General features: G+C 45.4%; 1 protein-coding gene across 1 annotated transcript in view; it reads right to left on the bottom strand.

Annotated features, from left to right (window-relative positions):
* Window positions 1–4,383: 4,383 nt before the first annotated feature.
* Window positions 4,384–26,337, bottom strand: part of LOC126267848 (nucleolar and coiled-body phosphoprotein 1-like) — a 99,067-nt gene continuing 77,113 nt past the window's right edge. Inside the window, exons 4-6 of the mRNA XM_049973157.1 lie at window positions 8,117–9,020; window positions 7,119–7,450; window positions 4,384–4,549 (exon numbers count right to left, since the gene is read on the bottom strand). Coding sequence (XP_049829114.1) covers window positions 4,384–4,549; window positions 7,119–7,450; window positions 8,117–9,020 — 1,402 coding nt within the window. The remainder of the gene's footprint in view (window positions 4,550–7,118; window positions 7,451–8,116; window positions 9,021–26,337) is intronic.

Below are 26,337 nucleotides of genomic sequence, written 5' to 3'. Positions count from 1 at the left end.
TAAATAAACATTTTAATTGCAAAAACGGTTTGATAAATAGAAATATAAGATACAATAATATTTTTTCTTGTTAATAGACATAATCTATAGAATTAAATAGCTCTAATATCTGAGTCATGATATCATAAACATCTGGTAAAAATTTTGTCTCCTTCACATGTATATTATTGCATTATGGCACCTGGATTTTGAGGGAGCATTTTAGAAGATTTTGAGCATGTGTGCTGTTTTTTTTTAATTTTTTTCGATGTTCAATACATCCTGTTAAAGATACTTGTAAATTCTTCAGAAATTATTTTGAATTAACTGTGATAAGCTAGGAAACTGTAAAACATAAAAAATAGATAGTCCACGAAAGAAATAGGTGCTGATTATCCCATAATATGGAGCCAAAAAGTATCGTATGTCGATGAATAAAGACAACTCATGTGTTCCCAAAATGTGTAATTAATTTTGTTCCAGTTGGACAATATTTATATCTGAAAATGAATGCAGTTAGGTTTGAGTATCCCAGATCTATTGCATGTCTTACTATTATTTTTAATACTATGGATGGCTTTGTCCATTATTTTTTTATGTCTAAAAACTAATTCTTAAATTTGTTACTCAGAAAAGGTTTGCTTTTTTATATTTTTCTGTAAACTGTGATGAGGTGTTATTCAGTATTGTTTTGTCTGTGCTTGTTTATCTGGGAATTTATTTTACTATTTAGCTGATTTATAATTTTTTATTTTAGCCATTATTATAAGCAAGTGCATTAATGGTTTCTAACTCATTAGTTTGGTCAGCTGTTTCTAATGGAATTTGCACATTCTATTGAGTATTGCTCTGTATGAAGAAATTTTGTGGTCTTCAAGTTGGCATGAGGTTTTATTGATTGTGGCATCTTTGTATATCGGTTTCCTGTCTCCTTGAGAGTTGTCTGTTGTCAGAGGTACATGTGGAGAGATCCAAGGAAATTTAAACTTGTGATTGTCTTGTGTTCAACATTGATAACGATATACTGATGCCTTTAATTCATTTCTTTTGCAAGATCGCCTATTTCTTCTGTTGCATTATCAAATCAGATTTATATATCAACAACATATCTTCTGTAATACAATACTTAGTCAACTATCTTTTGGTTTTCTTTACAGAATGTATATTCTAAGCTGTTTATGAAAATATTAGCAAATTAATTGGTGAGGCAGCTGCACATAGCTAGGCAATTTGTTAGTTGATGCGTTTTGTTATTAAAACCACCACTTCTGCCGGCAATCATGTACAGTAGCTACAATCTGGCCAAGTATTTCTGAAATATTGCAGAAGGATCTTACTGATTCTTATAGCCCTCTTACATGAATTCATTCAAACTCAGTGAAGTGTTGATAACAGTGTATTTGTCATCTTAAATGCATTCTTGACTAACACCAACTTACAACGCCCTATTTCAAAGGTAACTAGTGTCCACAAGAGTTGCAGAGTGTATTTCAAGAAGCTAAAAAAAATTTCAAATTGCTCTGAGCACTATGGGACTTAAAATCTGTGGTCATCAGTCCCCTAGAACTTAGAACTACTTAAACCTAAGGACATATTACACATCCATGCCCAAGGCAGGATTCGAACCTGCGACCGTAGCAGTCGCGCGGTTCCGGACTGCGCGCCTAGAACCGCTGCACCACCGCGGCAGGGAAAGAAGCTAAAAGCGCCACTTCTATGCGACTAGCACCAAATTTGAAAAGACATTATCTTTCCGATCTAGAAACATGTCTACTAATTTTAGGTCATGTGGCACATCTCCTTGATGGTGATACGATTTTTTTCCGTCAGTGTATTTCTGTTAAAGTCAAGTTTTTGTACGTAAGCAAGTTATTTTTAATTATTTGTATTGTTTCCTTCACGGGAAGGTTTGTGCAGAGGTTCTTGATGTCATATGACGTGAACTAAGTCTCTCAGGAATCTGAATGTCCTCTATAGAATTAACTATGAGGCTCATTCAGAAAGTAAGTTCCGATGAGCGATAAAGAAAATAAAAACACCACTAAGTAAGAAATATTTATTGGAGTATTTTCACAGATTCACTAGCTACTTCTCACCATTCTTAAAATATTTATCATAACAGTGCACCATTAAGTGCATGCCCATGTCACAAGAGTTTGCTGCCGACATTCGGAACCTTCAGAACACTTCAGTCAGGGCCTCAGTATCGTTGTGGACACGTTTTCCTGCCAGAAAACGCTTCATGACATGGAGGAGATCAACTTCACTTGGGGCGAGATTGGAGCTGTGGAGTGAATGGTCGAAGGTCTCCCACCCAAACTGATTCATTGCATTTCGTATGACAATGGCTGCATGCTGTCTTGCGTTGTCAAACGCAAGCGCTATGCTTCTTGTCAACATTCTCTGCCTCTTGTTCTGGATACCAATCTCAGATTTTTCAGTGTCTTACAAAACCGATCTAAATTCACCATTTCCCTTCACAGTAAAAATTCGCTCAGGAGGACACCACGTCGATCTCAAGGTACTTCACATTTTGTTTTTGATAGGGACTGTCTACTTGAATTTGGTTTTCATAAGTGAATCACTCTGCCTTCAATGCATGGGCTGTTGTTTTATTTCTGAAATTGCATGCAACACCCATGTTTCATCCTCAGAGAAACATGGTTGAGAATCCCGGTACTTTTCTCTGCGTACCACCGTAGGAACGTCAATGTTTCGCCAGATGTTTGGTTCATGTTCATCTGTCAGTTGCCTTAGCACTCATCTTGCACACACCTTGTGAAAACTGTGAGGAGACATTGGGAGACAGTTTGGTGCAATAGTGAGCGACACGTCTGGGGGAATTGACAAGAGAGTTCCGAAATTATGAAGTGCATATTCTGCATAAGTGCTTGCCACACACTTTACATCAGTACTGGGGACAGTCGGACACTACGGTCTTCGTCGTGATTATTGGTTGATCCCTCAGTCATAGTGCTGTATCTGTGCATCGGAGAAGCAATGAACAGAAAGATTCAAGAGTGGAGTTAAGACTTTAGGGTGAAAGAATATCAATGATAAGTTTGCTGAAGACATTGCTATTGTCAGTGAAAGAGAAGAATTACAGGACCTGTTAAACTGAACGAACAGTCTAATGAGTGCAGGATGTGGGTTGGAAGTGAGCCAAACAAGAACGAGAGTAATGAGAAGTAGCAGAAATGGGATTAACGATAAACTTAACTTCAAAATTGGTGTCCACATGTAACGTTACGTGTATGTGGGGGAGTTATTCGTCCACATAGGTTGGTACTGACTAGAGATAAATTTGTTGCACGGCTGGACGCTAGTGGGCAAAGGGCGCATCGTAGCCAGGCTGCCTAGTTGACGGTTTCTAACCAATCAGGTGCAGAGACGAGCAACGTGACCCGAAATGGGTAAAGCCCAACGCTGGGAATTTGGACAGCTGTGGCTCACAAGGCGTTTCTGCAACAGAGAATGCTCCAGTAAACAGCAGACTGTCAGACAGTCTCGAAGATGGCTAAGTTACATCTCTCTGAATTTCGACAGTAAGTCACAGTTACATATTAAAGCAAATCTGAATACATCTGTGATCTCAGAAAAATGAGGCACATCCAATGACACAACAACTTTTCAACATCTTTAAAACAACAGAAGTTAATATTTCACAGATAATAAATATTTAATCAGTCAACCTCTGAATTAACAACTTGTAATCGCCTTATGCGATTTCAGGAAACGATACCTCAGATGATAGCATTTTACTGTACCTATCATCCCTGAAAGCTACATATCTATATCTCTTTCATTTATTGATTTACGACGTCTTTTATATATTTTAATTATGCAAATTTCTGTCAGAATATCGTATTCACCACATTTACACAGCAAATGAACACAGCATCAGTACATCATATCTTCTCATACTTGTGTTTTTATTTAATGAACAGTTCACTATTTTGCCAGTAAGTTTATTTAAATGTTCATTGCAAGTGATATTAAATACTGCTGCGCTAATTCGAAAGTTGTCAGTTGCACATGTTAGTGGACACCACTATTGAAAAGAGAACCAAAAGACTCATCTGTCAAGAAGGCATAAATAATCGTTTAAACAATATTTAACCACAATTCGTCGTCATTTAACATGGGTGCACTTGCTCGAGAATACTAGCTTATTTATTTATGAAACATACTTTATTTGTAATTACTGTGAATTTTCTGGGGTGGTTAAGTGTTCATAACGTCGTCGTCGTGCGTGACATCTCGTGCATTCACTGCACGTTTTGGGCAGGTTAAGCAGGGCCTGCTGTTCCTGCGTCAGAGATCGCAATTTGTCGTTGTGGTCCTCACGTTTTGTTTGTCTTCACGTCTTCACGCTTCGTAATTTTTCTTCTCTTGCTGCTTGGATTACTCCAGCAGCAGGTCTGGCCATCTGGTCGCTGGGCGCCAGTGGGGTTGGTTTCCCAGCCCCCTGACCAGCGGGTTTTCGGAGGTCCTCGTCAACTCATAAAATGGTGTAGCGAGCGCGCGGAAGCGGCGCTCCAACATCTGGACTCCAGCGGCGTCGTGCAGCCTGCGTGTGCCGTAGTCCCTCGGCAGGTGTAGAGCCAGCCGAAGGGCTTTATTCTGCACACGCTGCAGCGTCTGGATGTGCATTTCTGCCGCGTTTCCCCACACCACGGCCGCGTACTCTAGCACTGGCCTGATGAGTGCTAGGTACAGCGAGAGGCCGCAGTGGGGGGGCAGTGTCGTCGTTGGGTTGAGGAGCGGGTACAGCAGGCGCAACCTGCCGAGCGCTCGGCCCCTCAGCTCCCGGATGTGTGGACCCCACGTCAGGCGTCGATCGAGGGTGACGCCGAGGTATTTTCCTGTGCGCGACCACGGGATGGGGCCTCCCATGATCCGCACTTGCAGCAGCGCGTCGGGAATGCGGCGGCGCGTGAATATCACCGCCTGGCTTTTCCCGGCGTTGAACTTGAGCCGCCATTTGGTGGCCCAGGCTCCAATCTCGTTGCAGGAGAGCTGCAGCCGGCGGCGCATTAGCTGCGCGTCCTTGCTGCGAGTGTAGATGGCGGTGTCGTCCGCGTAGAGCGCCAGGTGCACCCTCGGCGTCGTCTTTGGCACGTCGGCGGTGTACAGAGAGTACAGCAGTGGGCCAAGCACGGACCCCTGCGGTACTCCTGCTCGGATGTGGCGCGCCGTTGACACGCCACCGTCAGCGCGCACATGGAAGGTGCGCCCGCGCAGGTACGACTGGAGAAGGCGGACGTGCGACACAGGAACCCCCTGTACCAGCAGCTTGTACAGGAGGCCGTCGTGCCACACGCTATCGAAGGCCCTAGAAACATCAAGGAAAACCGCCCCGAGGTACTCGCGATGTTCCAGGGCCCCCATTGCCTGCTCCACCAGTCGTAGTAGCTGATGCTGCGTAGCATGACCGCGGCGGAATCCGAACTGCTCGTCAGGAAGCAGGCCTTCTTCACTGACGTGGCGCTGCAGTCGGATCGAGTAAATCCTCTCGAAGGTTTTCGAGAGGGAAGGCAGGAGGCTTATTGGGCGATAGCTTTGCGCCAGCCTAGGATCTTTGCCAGCCTTCGGGATGGCGACCACCTCTGCGTGTTTCCACGCAGCAGGGTAGACGCCAGTGCGAAGGATGGCGTTGAATATCGCTGTGACGACACGCACTGCTTCCGGCGGCAGCTTCTTCAGCAGTGCGTTACCCATCTTGTCACGTCCCCCTGCCTTCCTGGGCTGCAGGAAGTTGAGGTGATGTTGGACCTCTTCTTCTGTTGTCTCTGTGAGGATGTCGTCCTCTTCCTGCTGGGTCAGGTACAGTGGGAGGCGCTCGTCCACCTCGCGGATCATGTCGTCATCGACGACGTCGTCCACCGGTGTAAAGTTTTCCGCGAAGGCGTCCGCAAGGACGCTCGCCTTGGCATCTGGTTCCGCGACGACGTCTCTGCCAACTTGCAGCGGCGGGATGCGTTGGCCCTTCCTCAGGAAGCTCTTAGTTACGGCCCAGGCGCTTCCGTCATCGATTCTGAGCGTGGCTATTTTGCCAGCCCAGTCCCGATTTCGGTGGTGGCTGACGGCCGCCGGTATCTCGCGGCGCAGGCGATTTAGCAGGCGTTTGGTGGCGGGGCTTCTCGTGATCTGCCACTCACGGAAGACCCGGTTCTTCTCACGGATGGACATCAAGATATCCGGCGGAAGCTGCTTGGATTTATCCATCGGCTTCCTTGGTCGCTGTGGCGCCGCCGCATCTGCCGCCGCGAGTGTGTAGTGGGTGAACGCAGCTAGCGCGGCGTCCACCCCCTCCACGTGCGGATCGGGTGTGGCGGTGACCGTCTCTGCTAGGTGCTGTTGGAAGTGCGCCCAATTGGTGTTGAGGCGGGCGCTGCGGTGCTCAGGTGGGGCCATCCCGTCTGTGTCCATGTCAAAGATCACTGGCAGGTGATCTGAGGACAGGGCACAGCGCGTGGTCGCGATCGCGTTGTGAGCTGCCCCTTTCACGATCGCGATGTCTAGAACATCGGGACGGCCACGCTTCGGGTAGTGCGTGGGGTCGAAGGGACCCAGCACTATGGCGTCGTGGAGGTTTGCGACCCGGAGTAGTCGTCTGCCGCTGATGGTGGTGACCCTGGAGTTCCACTCCGGGTGTTTAGCATTGAGATCGCCGCCGATGAAGAGGTGCCCGCGCATCGACAGCAGCGTCTCGATGTCCCTGGATTGCAGGTGTCCCGACGGTTGTCGGTACGCTGCCACGAACGTGACGTGGCCTGCGGAAGTGCAGACGACGACGCCCGTGGTTTCCAGAGTCGGCGTCTCTGGGAGTAGAACCTGGTGATGGCGCAACGACGTTTTGACGTACACCGCCGTTCCGCCTCCATGGGTTGCCCGGTCCGTGCGGTAGCAGCGGAAATTTGCAGCCCTCACGTCCACGCCTGGCTTCAGCCAGGTCTCGGTGACGAGGCAAACGTCCACGTGCTCATCACGCAGGAACTGGCGGAATTCTCCCGCTTGGGTTCTGATGCTGTTCGCATTCCACACACAAACGGTTAGGCCCTGGATGTGCCTATCCATGTTTGGGTGTGGGGACAGCTGGTGTGGTGATGGCCTGAACGGCCGACTGCACTGCAGACGCAATCATCTGCGGAAGTTGTGTCAGGAACAGCTTGAAGTCCTCCCTCATGGCCCTGACTTCTTCCGCGACACTCGCTGCAGAAGTCCTGTCAGTGCCTGGGGGTGGTGCCGCTGCCTGGTCTCGAACAGCAGGCTGTGGAGCTGACGTCTCGCGGGCAGGACGCTCCCTCCGCCGACCGCGCCGGCGGCCGCCCCTCGCTGTTGCAGGCTGCTCTCTCGGCGGTCCGCGCCCGTGAGCGACTACCGCCTCTGGAGCAGGCTCGGACTGGTTGCCACGCCCCCGTTCGACGGCGGCGTCGGCAGGACGCTGCTCAGTTGACTTGGCGGGTGCCTTGTCAGTGGCAGCGTTTGCGTAACTTCTCCCGGACTGCACCCGCGCGGAGTGCGCCGGTTGTCCTCGTTGTTTTGCGGTGGCACGCCGGAAGGCAGTGCAGCCGCGGTAGCACGCCACGTGTTTCTCGCCGCAATGGCAGCAAGTGGGCGCGTCCTTTCTCGGAATCTTACAATCTTTAGTGGCGTGGTCCCCCGCGCATTTGACGCAGCGAGGAGGCATCTTACAGTATTTCGCTACGTGGTCGAGGGCCTGGCAGTTGAAGCTCTGCGGCGGGCTTCGTCTCCTGCGTAGCTTCTCAACGGTGACGCCGACATCGGCCACGTGCGTCAGCTGGAAGATTTTGCGGTTCTCGATGGTGTCATCGAGAACCGCCATAAACAGCGGCATGTCGGAGTGGTCCCTGGGCGACTTCATGCGCGCTGTGGCGCGGATGGGAAAGCCCAGATCTTCAAGCAGCTCCCGCAGGTACCCTGGGTCCATGCTGAACGGGAGCTTGCGAAAGACGACCTTCAGCGTCTTCACCGGCTCCGAGGAGTAGGTGAAGCTGTGAAGCCCCTCCTTTTCGGTGAGGTCCATGACCCCACGGTAGTCTTCAGCTGTTTTGGTGGTAACGCGATGTAAGTCGCGCCCTGCGACTCGAAACGTCACGTTCCCCTTAACAACCGCTTTGATTTTCTCTCGGAACTCTTTGAAGCCGCCGGTCCACTTGATGACCACAGGGGGCGGTGGGGGCGACTTCCTCTGCTGTTGGCTCTCCATGGGCTCTCCAGCGTCATTTGATAGGCCGGAGTACCGGTTGCCGGTGTTGATGGCCGACTGTTGGGCGAGCACGACAGCTCTGGCTGTGTGCTTGCGGGAGGGCTGTGTGAAGCCCTCATCGTCAGCGGCCGGGGGAAGGGTCTTGTTACCCTTCCTCGATGCTTTCCGCTGTGTGCGGAGCGTGGGTGCGCTGCTGTTCGAGCTAGTGGCAGACCTCTTGCAGGTGGTGGCAGCACTCGCGTCGGCAGGCCGCTTGCGCGAGTGCTTTTCCACCTCCATGGTTTCAGCTGCCGGTTTTGTGCCTGGGATGAGTCCCATCAGGAAGGCAAGCTGCCTTTCTGCCTCCGGCGTATGCGCTGCATCCATTGAAGCCACTGGCGCCAGTGACTTGGTTTGCTCCGGAACAGTTGCCGAAGCATCCGTTTCGGCCCTCGTTTGCTGAACGGCCAGCACTGTGGCCGCGCTGCTGTTTTCCTTGGTAGCGCAGGACGACGCCGACGGGCCGCCAACGTCAAGTACGCGGGCGTAGGCGTGCAGGGGCAAGCCCCCATCCGCCGAAAGTGCCCGGCGGCTCCTCTGCGTATCTCCGTTCCTGCTGGGCCGGACAGTCGTAGGTGGCCGGCGGTTAGCGGCCGCCGACGGGGCAGGCCCCGCCGACAAGCCGTCCGCCGAACCACTCGCTGCCTCAGCCGTGGCTGAGGTCGCATAACGACTGCGCCGGTCCGTAGAGCTGTCCGACTCGTGGTCCATGTCCATCTGCCGGGTTGTAGCCGTTGGGGGCCGGATGGGGTCGCCGACAGAGCAAGCTCTGCCGGACGACGATCCGCCACACCCTTCACATCTTCACAGCGGTCTGCTCGGTTCGGCATCTCAGCAGCAGCCGTGTTCATAACGTTTCTTTATTTAAATATTGTTTTAATATTAGTTTAGTGTATGAAAGTGGTCAAGATGATTCAGATGTCAAGTCACGTCTGTAGTATGTGAGAACGATGTACTTTTTGGGGGTGGCGTTCAACCAATGGAGAAGCAGAGAGCAGCAGAACACTACAGGAGTCATGTGGAGACTGCGACTTCTCGAGTGAAGAGCTCGAGGGAGCGAATCTGTACACTTCACGTCGACTGCTGCAAGAAAGCAGATCTGCCTGTTGTAGCGTGCTTCATTCGGAGGTATGGGTGACTGATTCTACTTGGTGAACGGCTTCTTCAATACTCTATCTTTTGAGGGGACTTCATATTTCGACAGGTCTGAATGTGCTGCAGAAAAGGACTAACTTATTCCACTGGGGTTAAGGACCTGAAATAGATAGAGCGTGAATTCCTATGCATTGTATCGCTTATGTCAATTTGTGGATCATCATGTTGAACTATGAACTGTTTTGAGCTGGTGAATATTTTATGTATTGTGTTCTCGAAATGGTCTTAGTTTTTGCAAATCTTTGATGACTATTTAGTAACTGCACTGCATTTGATAAGATAATTTCAGTCTGTGTTTAACTGTATAACTTTAGACTACTTTCCGTTTATTTGAGATGTCGTTCCTTGAGTAAACGTTGTCCAACGTGATCCTCTGTCGTCTACATCAATTACAAAGGTTAGAATAGAATTCTTATTAAATTATTCATTTAACTTCTAGTTCCTGTTTCTGTGTATCTGATTAGCTTAGAATTCTGTCAGATGCATAGACTATTAGACTGCAAGATCACACCTATAATTATTAGCAGCGAATTAGCTGCGGAGCATGAAAGCAGACGTGCGCGGCTCGACCCTATGACTACATCGCGCCATTCAGTTAAACAGAGTTGTGCGCAGCCCAAGTACCTAAAGTACGACAAAAGAAGTTTTTGGTTTGCTCGTATGGAATGATGTTTGGTAGGGCAACTATTCAAGCAGAAGCCGTTAGGTACCATCGCACACGAAGCAAGCGAAGTGAATGTATTCTGCTACCTCGTGAGTAAAATATATGGCTGACGAAGCAAGGAGTATAGAAAAAGCAGACTGGCACAGGCAAAGAAGGCATTGCTGGCTAAAGAAGTCCAGTAGTGTGCAATATAGGCCTAAATTTGAGGAAGAAATTTCTGAGAATATACATTTGGAGTATAGAGTTTTATGGTAATGAACAATGGGCTTCGGCAAAAAGGAGACAAGGGCATTAAAGCATTTGAGATGTGGTGCTATAGAAGGATATTGCATATTTGGCGGATCGATAACATAAAGACTCAGAAGGTTCTCCATAGAGCAGACGAAGAATGGAACATACGATAAACACTGAAAAGAAGGGACAGGATGATGGTATGTATTTGTTATGACGTCAAGGAATTACTTCCATGGAACTAGATTGGGTTGTAGAAAATAAAAACCGGAAGGGGAAGAATGCGACTGGAATACATCCAACGCATATCAACATCTACGTATTTACTCCGCAATTCACAATTAAGCGCCTGGCAGAGGGTTCATCGAACCACCTTTAAGCTACTTTTCAACCATTCCACTCTCGAACAGCGCGCGGGAAAAACAAACGCTTAAATCTTGCCGTGCGAGCTCTCATTTCTCTTATTTTATTATGATGATCATTTCTACCTATGTAGGTGCGAACAAAGTATTTTCACACTCTGAGGAGAGGGTTGGTGATTGCAATTTCTTGAGAAGGTCCTGTCGCGGTGAAAAACCCCTTTGTTTTAATGACAGCCACCCCAGTCCTTGTTCACGTCCGTGGCACTCTCTTCCCTATTTCTCGTTGGTTATAATTGACGACATGGATGAGAAAGCTACTCTGTGAACAAAAGAATGATACAAGAGGGTAGCTCGTAGCGGGCAGCACCAAACCAGTCAGGAGACTGATGAGACACGCAAAAAGAAAAACAGGTATTAACCACACAATCGCGAGATAGCAAATAGCAAGAGCAGAATTTCAAAATAACAGGTTTTCCTTTAAGAATCTTTCAGGTAACCCCACCACCAATAAAATACTGAAGCGCCAAAGAAACTGTTATAGGAGTGCGCATTCAAATACAGAGATATGTAAACAGCGAACTAAGGCGCTGCCATAGGCAACGCCCATATAAGTTAACAAGAATCTGATGCGGTTGTTAAATGGGTTACTGCTGCTACAGTGGCAGGTTATCAAGATTGAAGTGAGTTTGAAGATGGTGTTATAGTCGGCGCATGAGCGATGGCACACAGCATCTCCGAGGTAGCGAGGAAGTGGGGATTTTCCCGTACGACCATTTCACGAGTGTACCGCGAACATTAGGAATCCGGTAGAACATCAAATCACCGACATCGCTACCTGTAAGAACGGGACCAACGACGACTGAAGAGAATCATCGTTCAACGTGACAGAAGTGCAACCCTTCCACCAATTACTGCAGATTTCAGTGCTCGGCCATCAGCAAGTGTCAAAGTGTGAACCATTCAACGAAACATCATTGATATTGCCTTTCGGAGCCGAGGCCCACTCGTGTACACTTGATGACTGCACTACACAAAGCCTTACGCCTCGCTTGAGCCCGTCAATGCCGACATTGGACTGTAGATGACTGGATACATGTTGCGCGGTCGGAAGAGTCTCGTTTCAAATTGTATCGAGCGGATGGTCGCGTACGTATATCGAGACAACCTCATGAATCCATGGACCGACCTCCATGTCAGCAGGAGACTGTTTAAGCTGGTAGAGGCTCTGTAATGGTGTGGAGTATGGGCAGCTGGAGTGATATGGGGCCCCTGATACACCTAGATACGACTTAGACAGGTGACACGTACGTAAGCATCCTGTCTGATCACCTGCATCCATTCATGTTTATTGTGAATTCCGACGGACTTGAGCAATTCCAGCAGGACATTGCGACACCCCAAAGGTCCAGAATTGCTACAGAGTGGCCTCATAAACACTCTTCTGAGTTTAAACACTTCTGCTGGACACCAAACTCCCAAGGTATGAACATTAATGAGCATATCTTGGATGCCTTGCAACGTGCTGTTAAGTCCCATAGTGCTCAGACCCTTGCAACGTGCTGTTCAGAAGAGATCTCCACCCCCTGGTACTCTTACGGATTTATGGACTGCCCTTCAGGATTCTTGGTGTCAGTTCCCTCCATCACTACTTCAGACCCTAGTTGAGTCCATGCCACGTCGTGCTGTGGCACTTCTGCGTGCTCTTGGGGGGGGGGGGGGGGGGAGGGGGGCGGAGTGGAGGGTACACGATATTAGACAGGTGTACCAATTTCTTTCGCTGTTCAGTGTAGTATCATTTAACTGAGCGAAATAAAAGAAACGTAGTGAACTAGTTTACATTTTCATACGTTAATTAGTTTAGTTTCGACCAAATTTTACAAGATTTTCGTGTGACTGGGCAAGGAGAACTGTCGGTAACACCCCAAAGGCAGGAGTCACTGTACACAGAGTTTCTGTTTGATAGCACAATCAGTCAACTCATTAATTAAATTCCACGAGATGGTGGCTAATGAAAAGCAACTTCTGCTGTTTTGAAAGTGATTACACCTTTGAATCTTCCTTTCCACGCTCGCAGTAAGTAAGTAGGCTGTTTAGGTTTTTATATTGGTAACGCCACGTAGCGCTCTGTATGAAAATCAATGGCTGTGCTGTGTGCAGTCTGTGGTTGGTTTGCATTGTTGTTGGCTATTGTAGTGCTGGGCGGTTGGCTGTTAACAGCGCGTAGCGTTGCGCAGTTGGAGGTGAGCCGCCAGCAGTGGTGGATGTGGGGAAGTGAGATGGCGGATTTATGAGAGCGGATGATCTGGACATGTGTCCATCAGAAACAGTACATTTGTAAGAATGGATGTCATGAACTGCTATATATATAATGACTTTTGAAGACTATTAAGGTAAATACATTGTTTGTTCTCTATCAAAATCTTTCATTTTCCTAACTATGCCTATCAGTAGTTAGTGCCTTCAGTAGTTTGAGTCTTTTATTTAGCTGGCAGTAGTGGCGCTCGCTGTTTTGCAGTAATTCGAGTAACGAAGATTTTTTGTGAGGTAAGTGATTTGTGGAAGGTATAGATTATTGTTAGTCAGGGCCATTTTTTTGTAGGGATTTTTGAAAGTCAGATTGCGTTGCGCTAAAATTATTGTGTGTCAATTAGTATTGATCAGAATAGGTACAGAGCGAATGTCTGAGTACGTTCAGTTTTGCTTATCTGTTTGAAAATCAAATAACGTAAGAGGTTTATCAGCACAATAACGCAATAATTTTTCTAAGGGGACGTTTCAACATATATCTGTGCACCCTACTGAGACGTGAAATGCAGCTAATGTTTTTAAAGCTTTGCTCAGATGACGAACATTATTCATCGCTTCGGGATAGGTTGCGCTTTTGAAGAACTCACTATACTGGTAGGAACGCAAAAGAAAACCGCGCCGCAGCAATAGCAAGATTGGAAATTAGAAGGGAAACAAAGAGGTTGGTTTAGCTGAGTTTGCATATTTGATATACGGAAGCGTTAAGTGTGGAAAGCAGGGAGGAGAATTGATGAGGTGGTTAACGATACATGTGGGGGATGTAAGCATTTTCTTGGTGACAAAGCTATCTTGCCAAATGAATTAACCGTACTAATGATCTTTGCATGAAAACCAAGTCTGTAAAGAATTCGTGTTAGTATCTTCCAGCTGTGGCGTATTAAACTGATTGTTCGGTAATTTTCACTTCTGTCAACACCTGCTTTCTTTGGGATTGGAATTATTATATTCTTCTTGAAGTCTGAGGGTATTTCGCCTGTTTCATACATCTTGCTCACCAGATGGTAGAGTTTTGTCAGGACTGGCTCTCCCAAGGCTGTCAGTAGTTCCAATGGAATGTTGTCTACTCCGGGGGCCTTGTTTCGACTCAGGTCTTTCAGTGCTCTGTCAAACTCTTCACGCAGTATTGTATCTCCCATTTCATCTTCACCTACATCCTCTTCCATTTCCATAATATTGTCCTCAAGTACATCGCCCTTGTATAGACCCTCTATATACTCCTTCCACCTTTCTGCTTTCCCTTCTTTGCTTAGAACTGGGTTTCCATCTGAGCTCTTAATATTCAAACAAGTGGTTCTCCTTTCTCCAAAGGTCTCTTTAATTTTCCTGTAGGCAGTATCTATCTTACCCCTAGTGAGATAAGCCTCTACATCCTTATATTTGACCTCTAGCCATCCCTGATTGCCATTTTGCATTCCTGCCGATCTCATTTTTGAGGCGTTTGTATTCCTTTTTGCCTGCTTCATTTACTGCATTTTTATATTTTCTACTTTTAAATTCAATATTTCTTCTGTTACCCAAGGATTTCTACTAGCCCTCGTATTTTTACCTACTTGATCCTCTGATGCCTTCACTACTTCATCCCTCAAAGCTACCCATTCTTCTTCTACTGTATTTCTTTCCCCCATTCCTGTAAATTGTTCCCTTACGCTCTCCCTGAAACTCTGTACAACCTCTGGTTCTTTCAGTTTATCCAGGTCCCATCTCCTTAAATTCCCACCTTTTTTAGTTTCTTCAGTTTTAATCTACAGGTCATAACCATCTGTGGTCAGAGTCCACATCTGCCCGTGGAAATGTCTTACAATTTAAAACCTGGTTCCTAAATCTCTGTCTTACCATTATATAATCTATCTGATACCTTTTAGTATCTCCAGGGTTCTTCCATGTATACAACCTTCTTTCATGATTATTAAACCAAGTGTTAGCTATGTTTAAGTTGTGCTCTGTGCAAAATTCCACCAGGCGACTTCCTCTTTCATTTCTTAGCCCCAACCCATGTCACCCATGACTATTAAATTTTCGTCTCCCTTAAATATCTGAATAATTTCTTTTATTTCATCATACATTTCTTCAATTTCTTCGTCATCTGCAGAGCTAGTTGGCATATAAACTTGTACTACTGTAGTAGGTGTGGTCTTCGTATCTATCTTGGCCACAGAAATGCGTTTACTATGCTGTTTGTAGTAGCTTACCCGCATTCCTATTTTCCTATTCATTATTAAACCTACTCCTGCATTACCCCTATTTGATTTTGTGTTTACAACCCTGTAGTCACCTGAGCAGAAGTCTTGTTCCTCCTGCCACCGAACTTCACTAATTCCCACTATATCTAACTTTAACCTACCCATTTCCATTTTTAAATTTTCTAACCTACCTGCCCGATTAAGGGATCTGACATTCCACGCTCCGATCCGTAGATCGCCAGTTTTCTTTCTCCTGATAACGACATCCTGTTGAGTAGTCCCCGCCCGGAGATCCGAATGGGGGACTATTTTACCTCCGGAATATTTTACCCCAGAGGACGCCGTCGTCATTTAATCATACAGTAAAGCTGCATGCCCTGGGGAAAAATTGCGACCGTAGTTTTCCCTTGCTTTCAGCCGTTCGCAGTACCAGCACAGCAAGGCCGTTTTGGTTATTGTTACAAGGCCAGATCAGTCAATCATCCAGACTGTTGCCCTTGCAACTACTGAAAAGGCTGCTGCCCCTCCTCAGGAACCACACGATTGTCTGGCCTCTCAACAGATACCCCTCCGTTGTGGTTGTACCTATGGTACGGCTATCTGTATCGCTGAGGCACGCAAGCCTCCCCACCAACGGCAAGGTGCATGGTGAACCTTCCGATATCACTCCAGCTTCAGTCAAAACTGATTAACACTGTTATGGAGACATTTTTCAGCATCTTAGTGCCATCGTAATAGAATATTTTTACATAGGTCTGCTAAAATGTAAACAAATTTCAAGTAATAATTAAGAACTAAAAATTATAACCTTATTTTCTAGTTTATAATCGCAAAATGCTCTGGAATAGGTGCGCAGTGCTTTACTGGAAACAGTTTTCAGTGCACCCGACAACCGTAAAATAACAACAAACAATTTTAAAGAAACCCCAGAGAATTTTGTGGAATATTGTTATGTCTTCACAAGACAATCCTCTCGTGGCATATCAAGTCTCTTCTTGTGAAGACATAACAATATATCAAAAAATTCTCTGGGTTTCTTTAAAATTGTTTGGTGTTATGTTACGGTTGTCGGGAGCACTGACAACTATTTCCATAAAACACTGCGCACCTATTCCAGAGCAAAATGAATGTCGCTGCATATTCTGTCGATAAAATAACTGAGAAAGCTCAGCTGAAGTAGGCAGGTGACGAAACTACTTTATCCAACAGTCATTTACTGCAAATACTAGAACTGAATATTCGACTGAATGAGAACGGTACTGGCCTCTCAAAACGGTCCTAACGAACAAAGCAGTACAATTATGTTACAAATAATACGAAGCCATTAAATGAAGTAATTTATCATGAAAATGCGTCTATAAAACCAGTGAACTTAATCGCATCTAAAATCGAATATATCAGCAACAGACGACGCATTTCGCTGCAGAATAAAAGCAAAAAGCATAAAACAGTTACAGCAGAAATGCGTTAAGGATTACGGCGAACAAAGGCCAATAAAAGCGAAATAAGTTGATCTTAATAAGGCAAGCTTGAAAATTCAGAATAATAGAATGGAAAGCACACCCAGTGCCTCATTTTGCACCGACAAAAAGCCCAGAGCAAGCACGAATATCAGCAAAAAGCGATGACGTCCGATGAGAAGGGCAGAGATTTCTCAGAAACGCAAAGAATACGTTGAGGGGCTCCGTTGTGGAAAAGAGTAATGACGAGAAGGAGAAGTGGAATTTTTGTTAGCAAATGACGATAATGGACTGGCGGGAAGACAGAAAGGACAATAGAAACTGTCAAATTCCAAAGGAGGACGCCAGAAAAGTGGTCAGTATGTAGGCGGAATTTCTACTCTTCGCGAAACGATACAAAAGAAATGCCCTGGATGTCATTTATTAACATACAAGCGAGAATTCGAAAAACACTGCGAGGAAAAAGTAGCAGCTTTTACGAAATACTATAAAGCAAATAACTACGTTAATTGCCATATAAAGATTTTGTTGGCGTATACGTAACAGTTAATTTACGTACAAAAACTCGCCTCCACGCGAAAAAGAACTTGGGCATCAGTGAAGGCTGGGAAAATACGACTACATATGTGACTCCAGATATAAATGAGACTTCAAGGTAGGAACACACTACCATTAATAGCGCCTCACGATACTAAAGACAGCATATGCCATGCGATTACATAAAGGCATGTGACCGTTCTTAAGTTTGAAAACAGTAAAACTGAAGGACAATCAGCAAACGAAACAGGTTCGTGTCGCATCTGCAACAGGTAAAAATATGGCACTGGAAAGCTTCAAGGATCAAATATGGTAATAAAACAAGGTCTACAACATACTTCTACTTTTCTAAGTAGTCTCTGTTAGTTAACGTACTTGATTAACGTTGTTCCAGTGAGCAATTGCCATTCCGCAATGTGATGTCAGAACATCTCCGTCTACGAAGGTTGAAACCTTTTCATAGGAACTTTGACTTCAACCACATCACAACTCATTTCTTCAAGCGGTTTATAACGGTATCCTGTCACAGTTTTTTAGACATGGGAGTAGGTCAGATTTAAACTAGGTTGACGTTCCAACCATCCCTATCTCATATTCTTCAGTTTTCCACTGAAAAATATTTTGTCGGGCAAATGCACTATCCAGAAGAAAGGTGACAATTTTGTCCAACATTGAAGGCTCAACTCATAGATTCTTTTATCGAGTTGGTTCAGAAAACTTGCATGTCTTTCACCTATTTATCCTTTCCTAGGTAATCAATAAGAATAATCCGTTTCAGTGTTCTGATGTACTGCCCATAACCCTGCCGGTAGACAGAATCGACTTCAACTTCTTTGATACTAGGACCCTTGTTTCACTTTCTAGCTGAAATGATGAACCCAAGTACCAACCGCAGTAACAAATCTTGACAGTAAATCAGTAGGGTTCCTTTTAAAAAGAAGCAAAGCTGCTGATAAATTAGTTCTGCCTCTGGATTTTTCGCCCATGATTTTTAAGGGTTAGACCTGTGTGCTTTCTCCTTGTTGTAGAGAAATTTGTCTTCCATCGGTGTCAACTCTTCCTTTGGTTTCGGACAGAGCTCGAAAAATTCGACATCATCTTGCTCAAAGGTTTCTCACAATTTTTCACATAAAAAGTGCTTCATCATGATAAGGCCGAAATTATTTTTACTGTCCCAGTTGCAGTTAAACCAGCCCCAATTGTTGGCTCAGATAGAGCTTTCCTGGAGATTAGCCTTGCTTTGAAGACAAATTTCTCTACATAAAATCCCTCCCAAATATTATCCAGGCCCTCTACCGCACTATCACCTCGACTATTATTTGGCTGTGAAAAAGCTGGCCACCACAATGGGTCGCATCCCCCGCATCCATTCGGAATAGAAAATGAAGCAAAAGAAATCTATGATGTCAGCTATTTTAAAAACCTTTAATCGCTAGTCGATGTTTTCGCCTTTTATTATAGTTTTGGGACATCCCTCACGTTGATCCTCTTTACCAAGAGTACTTTACATCTGAGTTTCTTAACTTTCGTAAGTGAAGCAGGATAGAGGTTATGAACCTTTGTGAAATTTTGATGAAATCGGTGATTTAATTAATTTTTAGCGACAATGGCTCAAATGGTTCGAATGGCCCTGAGCACTATGGGACTCAACTGCTGTGGTCATTAGTCCCCTAGAACTTAGAACTACTTAAACCTAACTAACCTAAGGACATCACACACATCCATGCCCGAGGCAGGATTCGAACCTGCGACCGTAGCAGTCGCACGGTTCCGGACTGTGCGTCTAGAACCGCGAGACCACCGCGGCCGGCAGCGACAATGGTCCATCGTAAGATGACAGAAGCTGGTGATGGTTGGTGCTTCTTCACATCTGCTTAACTATATACGGAAAGACACAACAGTTCTGTGAAGTAAATAAAATCCCGATATTAGGCTAATGACATCAAAAGGACACCACATTTTTAATTTTTGCATCTTTGAAAGAGAAATGGACCCACTTTCATTAGTGAATGGAAAGTATGTTCTGCATATCACAATATGACACAGTCAATGACAAAGAAGAGTTTTGTTAGACGCTTACTCCTGCCGCGAAAATCTACGAGCAGAAAGCTACTCGTCGACTTTTTTAAACACGAGCCGTTCCGGAATGTGACTGTCATCGATATCAGAGGAGATTGCCGCGATCGCTATGTGGTGAGTGTTGTCTGTGGCTGAGGCGGAAGTGGAGCATTGTCGGCTACCGCGGAGTGGCAGCTGCACAATCCGATTTTCCAGAAACTTGGCTCAGTGGAAGAACGGTCAAAAACGTAAACAGGTGTCTCGACTTATCTTTAGATAATGGACAGTTACTGAGAAAATGATTGTCAAAGTTTCCGACGTACTTTAGATGTCTTTTAGTGGGCAATAAGGTCAAGTGAAATGGTGCCGTAGTGCCTAGTGTCGCGACTTCTTACTTTTTCACCTCGTATTCGAAACCCGATTTTTCGTTTTACTTATTTTATTCTATTTTGTTTCTTTCATTTATCTACCCTTGCCCATAGAAAGATATTATGGGCATGTTTCTTATCATGTTATACGGTACAATGGCGTTAAATTGATTGTAAAAATGTAGCTGGGTTTCACAATAAGCGTCACACATTTATTATACAGTGAAGAGCCAAAGAAACTGGTACACCTGCCTAACATCGTGTATGGTCCCCACGAGCACGCAGAAGTGCCGCAACACGACGTGCCATGGACTCGACTAATATCTGAAGTAGTGCTGAACGGAATGGACACCTTGAATCCTTCAGGGCTGTCCATAAATCCATAAAAGTGGGAGGGGGTAGAGATCTCTTCTGAACAGCACGTTGCAAGGCATCCCAGATATGCTCACTAATGTTCAGGTCTGCGAAAATGAAATTTTGTGATAAGTTCCTGTGGAACCAAACTATACTTAATCTAACTTAAACTAACTTACGCTAAGGACAACTTACACACCCATGCCAGAGGGAGGCAGGGGGAGCCGCGCAAACCGTGGCAAGGAACCCGACACCGCGCGGCTATCCCGCGCGACTCATATCTGGGAAATGTGGTGGCCAGGGAATTTTTTTAACTCAGAAGAGTGTTCCTGGAGCCACTCTGTACCAATTCTTGACGTATGCAGTGTCTCATTGCCGTGCTGGAATTGCCCAAGTCCGTCGGAATCCACAATGGACATGATTAGATGCAGGTGGTCAGACAGGATGCTTACGTACGTGTCACCTGTCAGACTCGTAACTAGACTTATCCGGGGTCCCATATCATTCCAACTGAACACGCCTACACCATTACAGAGCCTCCACCAGCTTGAACAGTCGCCTGCTGACATGGAGGGTCCATGGATTCATGAGGTTGTCTCCATACCTGTACACGTCCATTCGCTCAACACAATTTGAAACGAGACTCGTCCGACCAGATAACATGTTTTCAGTCATAAACAGTCCAATGTCGGTGTGGACCGGCCCAAGTGAGACGAAAATATTTGTGTTGTGCAGCCATCAAAGGTACACGAGTGGGCCTTCGGCTTCAAAAGCCCATATCGATGATGTTTCGTTGAATGGCACGAAAGCTGACACTTGTTGATGGCCAAGCATTGAAATCTGCAGCAGTTTGGGGAGGGGTTGAACGATTCTCCTCAGTAGTCGTTGGTTCCGGTCCTGCAGGATCTTTTACCGGCCACAGCGAAGTCAGAGAATTGATGTTTCACCGGATTCCTGACATTCACGGTACACTCGGGAAGTGGACGTACGGAAGAATCATTGCTACTTCGGAGATGTGTCCCATCGCTCGTGCGCCGACTGTAACACTACGTTCGAACTCACTTAAATCTTGATAACCTGTCATTGTAGCATCAGTAACCAATCTAACAACTGCGCCAGACACTTATATAGGCGTTGCCGAACGCAGTACCGTATTCTGCCTGATTACATATCTCTGTATTTGAATGCACATGCCTATAGCAGTTTCTTTGGCACTTCAGTGTATAATAAATGTGCATATCGTACTTTCAGAGTTTACAAACTTTAAATTCTCTTATTCTTATAGTTCATTCTCGTATTCTTAATTTTTATCTTTTGTTCTTATTTTTATTCTTCAGGGTGATTTAGTGATTCCCTTGAATGATACTCATCGTAGAAACATTCGAAACACAGAAGTACCGAACACCACGAGCATCGCACGGAGGCAAGTTTGCCACAACAGCATTTCTTTGTGTGAGTCTCACTAGAGAGAGGAATTTTGTTAACATTTCTGAATGTTTAACGCTTATGCAATAACTTCGCTGCATACTATGCACAACGGATAACTTTCAGGAAAACTACCTCCTGCACTTGATTACGAATCAAGATACCCTACTGGAAATTTACCGAAAAAATTTCAAACAATTTTTCGAGTCGTTTCTTGCTTTTTTACATTTTTTCTTTCTTGTTCTTTTAATTCATTCACCAGACATAAAATTAGTAGACGAATCAGGACAACATTATTTCAGTACACACTGGATAACGTTCGTGAAGTAATCTTCATTGGACATGAGTAGGCAAATGTAAAACAAAGCACATGGGGTGCAAAAGCTTTAATTCGCGACGCTATCCTCTCGGCCACCGCTTCAGTTTAACGGTTGACACGCTAAATGGGATGTAAGTAAGCTGAGAAACTTTGACCGCCATTTTCTCAAAAACGTTCGAATATCTACGGATAAACCGAGACACCTGTTCGCGTATTTTGCGCACTCTTCCATTGAGCGAAGTTTGTGCGAAAACGGGATATCACTTGCAGACGCAGTCGGACTGAGAACGAGGAAGACAATACACTCTCAGCTGGGCTGGATTGAGTTGCGCCCGTTGAGTGACGTCGGAGTGCTGAGCCGCTGTGTGTGCAGCGCCGTGTCTGGAGGGGATGGCGCTCAGATACCCGCAGAATGCAGGCTGTGTGCCTGCCATTTTTCGGTGCCGTGTTTAGAGCACGATGCCCCGACGGATGCTGTGGAACTGCAGGTAACGAGTGCAGGTTCTCTACCTGCCATTTTCTCACCGCTGTGAATGAAGTATGGCGAGCAGGTTCATGCTATGCTTGTCTTGTTCAGATGGATATCGAAGTGACAGGAACATATTAGCACGGTTTGCGGCTGTGGTGGCTTGTTGACAAATCGCCATCATGCCAGTAATCGTCAGAGTGACGTGTTAGAAGCAAATCAGGAACTGCGGCTACCCTCATATAACTGTATAATAGGCAAAACATAGAGCATACGCGCGCCATGGAGTGCCTACACCTTGCCATCTCTCAGAGGCATAACCAATTTTAAAAAAACCAGGGGCGCTGGGAAGCGAACTTTCTATCTCTAACAAAAGTTGTGTCCCATGGCGTGATCTATCACCCCTATAAGTTTGGCGCAAGGACCGATTTGGCAACACCAGTGTGAATTTATGTTTGGAGCACATACTCTACCGTCAGTATGGATATGGAGCACTGTTCGGTATGGTGGATACCAATACCTGACCACACAGGGTGACTGGATAGATGAGTACCTGCAACGTGAGCATCACGCATTTGGGGAGGCTGCACGCTGTTCCGTCTTAGATTCGATTGAACGTGCATCATGCGCTCTGGGCCTAAGGATGTCAGCTGTATAACCACTATCACGGGACATTTCTGACTTCCTCTCTCCCCCTCTCAGAGCTATCATATCCAGAAATGAGAGCATTCCTGAGTTCTATTCAGGATCATGTGGTATATCATGGAACAGCAAGATAAGATAAAGTACATTCAAAGCATTGGAGAAGGCATTCAGAGACTTTCACAGAGAAAGCGAGATTCGTGGTCAGGAGCAGGGAAACGAGGGTAAGGTTTGTTCACAGCAAACGAAGTTACCCAGGCGCTAGAAACGGTAGATGCCAATGAGCGGTCTGTCTTTGAGGATGAGGCATCGATGAAAAGTGATACCACAATTAAATAAATAGAGGAATGATGCTTTGCAGTTCTCACGTGTTCAGCTCAGACGTTACGGCTTACTTTAACCACGAAAACCGTAACAACTAACGATGAGAGCATAGTGGAGGAAACTGTTCCGCCTTTCTTCGGAGACAGGAGTTTCGAGCGGCGGTAATGATCACCTGTCAGTTTGCTATTGCCTGCCGATCACCAATGAGAATCGCCTACTAGTCACTTACTAGGCAACAGCCTCTCGATACGCTATTTCCTGTCAATCACCATTAGACTTGCCTCCCAATCTGACACCAAAGAAGCACAGGCAGCAGCCTACAGTACCACCATCCTCCTCCGTAATTACCATACTCCAAGTAGTCCAATGACATCCAAGATACGTGGCCTCGGTATCCGCTAGATAATGGAGACAGACAGAATACAGGGGAAGACGTTAAACAATATTCAGCAACAGTCCTGAAGAGGGCGGCAGAAAATCGTTCCAAACGTCGGTAATTTAGTTGGTTTAGTGTTTTGGAATGACGCGACCTAATACCGAAAATTATTTTATACAATTGTTCGAACTGTTCCAGCGGCATTTCTCCCAGTTGCTTTCCGCCGCCGACTTCTTTATAATGGTCCAATGAACTGTGTTGAAAGCAAGCGTGCGCCGCATATTACCTCGCTAAGGCATCGATATCCACGTTCACTTCCCGCATGCGAGTGGTAGAGTAACACAGAACATACCTGATTTTCGGTGGAACATACCTGATTTTCAGTATGAGTTTTGCCTTGTCACTCTGGTGGCAAAGTTAATATACCCGTTTTTGTTGATAATGATATTGAAATGAAGGAACAGAGGCAGGACATCAAAGTATCGTTGCTGATCCAACATATTCCTAAACTGTCCACACGTGCAGTTTAAATATAATTTATTTGCAATGACAAGCCGGCCGGTGTGGCCAAGCGGTTCTAGGCGCTACAGTCTGGAACCGCGCGACCGGTACGGTCGCAGGTTCGAATCCTGCCTCGGGCATGGATGTGTGTGATGTCCTTAGGTTAGTTAGGTTTAAGTAGTTCTAAGTTCAAGGGACTGATGACCTCAGATGTTAAGTCCCATAGTGCTCAGAGCCATTTGCACAATTTTTTTGCAATGTCAAATGTACTTGAACATTTTTACTGATCCTCAAAACCTCGATATTATTGTGTGAAACACGACAATTTCTATTCAGTATCGTCGGGTGTTCAGATATTTTGTAGTTTTGGTTCAAAATGATTCAAACGGCTATAAGCACTATGGTACTTAACATCCGAGGTCATCAGTCCCCTAGACTTAGAACTACTTAAACTTAACGAGCCTAAGGACATCACACACATCCATGCCTGAGGTAGGATTCGAACCTGCGACTATAGCAGCAGCGTGGTTCCGGACTGGAGCGCCTAGAACTGCTCGACCACAGCGGCCGGCTTGTAGTTTTGGGTTGGCTCACATTTGGTAATTTAATGAGTTTACATGTAATGGTCTAATGTCAAGGTACGATTGGTATCACTTCGTAAATCACCTTGTCGTAATTTTGAATGTATCGCAGTGACTTCTGCATCCGAAGAAAGAGGAAGTAATCAGCAGAGTATGGGGAGGGAGCGGGAGGGATAGGAAAAAATGGCAGCGCAAGGAAGCAACATATATGACTGTGTCCTGTGCATAATAAGCCGAAGCGTCGTCATGGAGCAAATACTCCTTGTATAGCCTCCCACTTCGCTCCCTCTCGACACCCTGCCTCAACCTCGTCAGGACACGTCGGCAGTATGCTTCTTACGAGTATAATCTGTTAGCACCACGGCATGGAAGTTCCAAAACACTCTCAGCTTGCCCGATGATGGTAGTGTCTTTGCCATTTTCGGTGGTATTGAATCCACATATTTCAACCACTTGCTTTGCTTGTTTGTCTCTGGGTCATAGCGATAACACCAAGAACTCATCCACGGTAATTAGTCGTAGCGGGGGGACTTCCATGTTTACCAGGTTGCAAATACGTATATATATACACGCAGTGCTGTAGAAAAGACGCTGTGAACGTTGCGGATGCTGGAATACTCTCACGTTACTTCAAATAACCTAATTATGTTAGAGATGTGCATTAGGGACTGCTAAATTCACCGCGAAATTAGTGCTTAAGAGCGATGCATTCCCATTATATAATGTGCCTTGTAGTAAGTAGTGGCGCCGTTGACAGCACACGACCTGTAATAGCATCTGAGATCCATAGAAGAAACATAGAAAAACATTCACCGTGAAAGTAGAGAGCTGGTAAATGTACGTTTACAGATGAAGCTGTTTGTAATGATTCAGGTAACGCCAGTTTACTAAATTCCGTAGCGGCATCAGAGACGAGAAACGCTCATCTGAAAAACGCATGCATGATACTGCATGCATGCGATAAAGATTGTCGAAGTCAGTTGTCATTAATGAAACCACGTCTACACTACAAAAAGAGTAATAAAAATGCACCTGTGTCTCGTGAAGTGAATCGAATTTTGGGCAAAATATTTTCACTCAATCAAATCAGAAGTTTGTTACAGGGGCCAAAACGATTTCGATAGGTCAAAGAAGACATTTACAAGTCGTTTTCTTTGCGTGCTGTTTCGCGGAAAAGCTACATTTTTCTGAGGGGAAAATTCAGATAATCTCTACCAGCAGTATCGACCTTCCATTCGTAGGTAAACCGCAAGCTAATTCAAATGCTTTCAACAATAAGGCATTTACATAATTTCTTGAGTGAAAACTGCAGTGTGCATCCATTAGTGGAATTTCTTTTAACATGTGAGGAATACGAAAAGGAAATGTAGATCCTGTTTGCTCATTAAAAGTTTTCTCGGAGCCAACTTAGAAACTGGCACGCCCATTTCAATATTTACATTGACACTGCAAAAGCAAACTATATGTTGCGCTTTTTGTTGCATGTTTCGATTCGATACATGCTTGAATTTTTTTAACAGCAGCAGTGTCTGTGTAAAAGTTGGAAAAATAATAGAATGTAGCAGTAACATTCTAGCAATAGCACAAAAGCAATTCACATGTCATTCTTTCAGTAGAAAATAGAACATATCACAAATACATTGTACAACTGCGCGGCCCACATGGTATAGCGCTGTTCACGAGGCAGAGTCTGTTTCTCAGCGTCGGCCAATAGTAGCACAGAACGCTTACTGGCCAACCTCTTTTTTCTACGGATCTCGTCCGACGCCAGATATC

This window comes from Schistocerca gregaria, chromosome 4 (assembly GCF_023897955.1).
Source record: "Schistocerca gregaria isolate iqSchGreg1 chromosome 4, iqSchGreg1.2, whole genome shotgun sequence".
Lineage (NCBI taxonomy): Eukaryota > Metazoa > Arthropoda > Insecta > Orthoptera > Acrididae > Schistocerca > Schistocerca gregaria.
The sequence above is the reverse complement of the archived record's forward strand: the minus strand, read 5'-3'. Positions and strand labels throughout refer to the sequence as shown.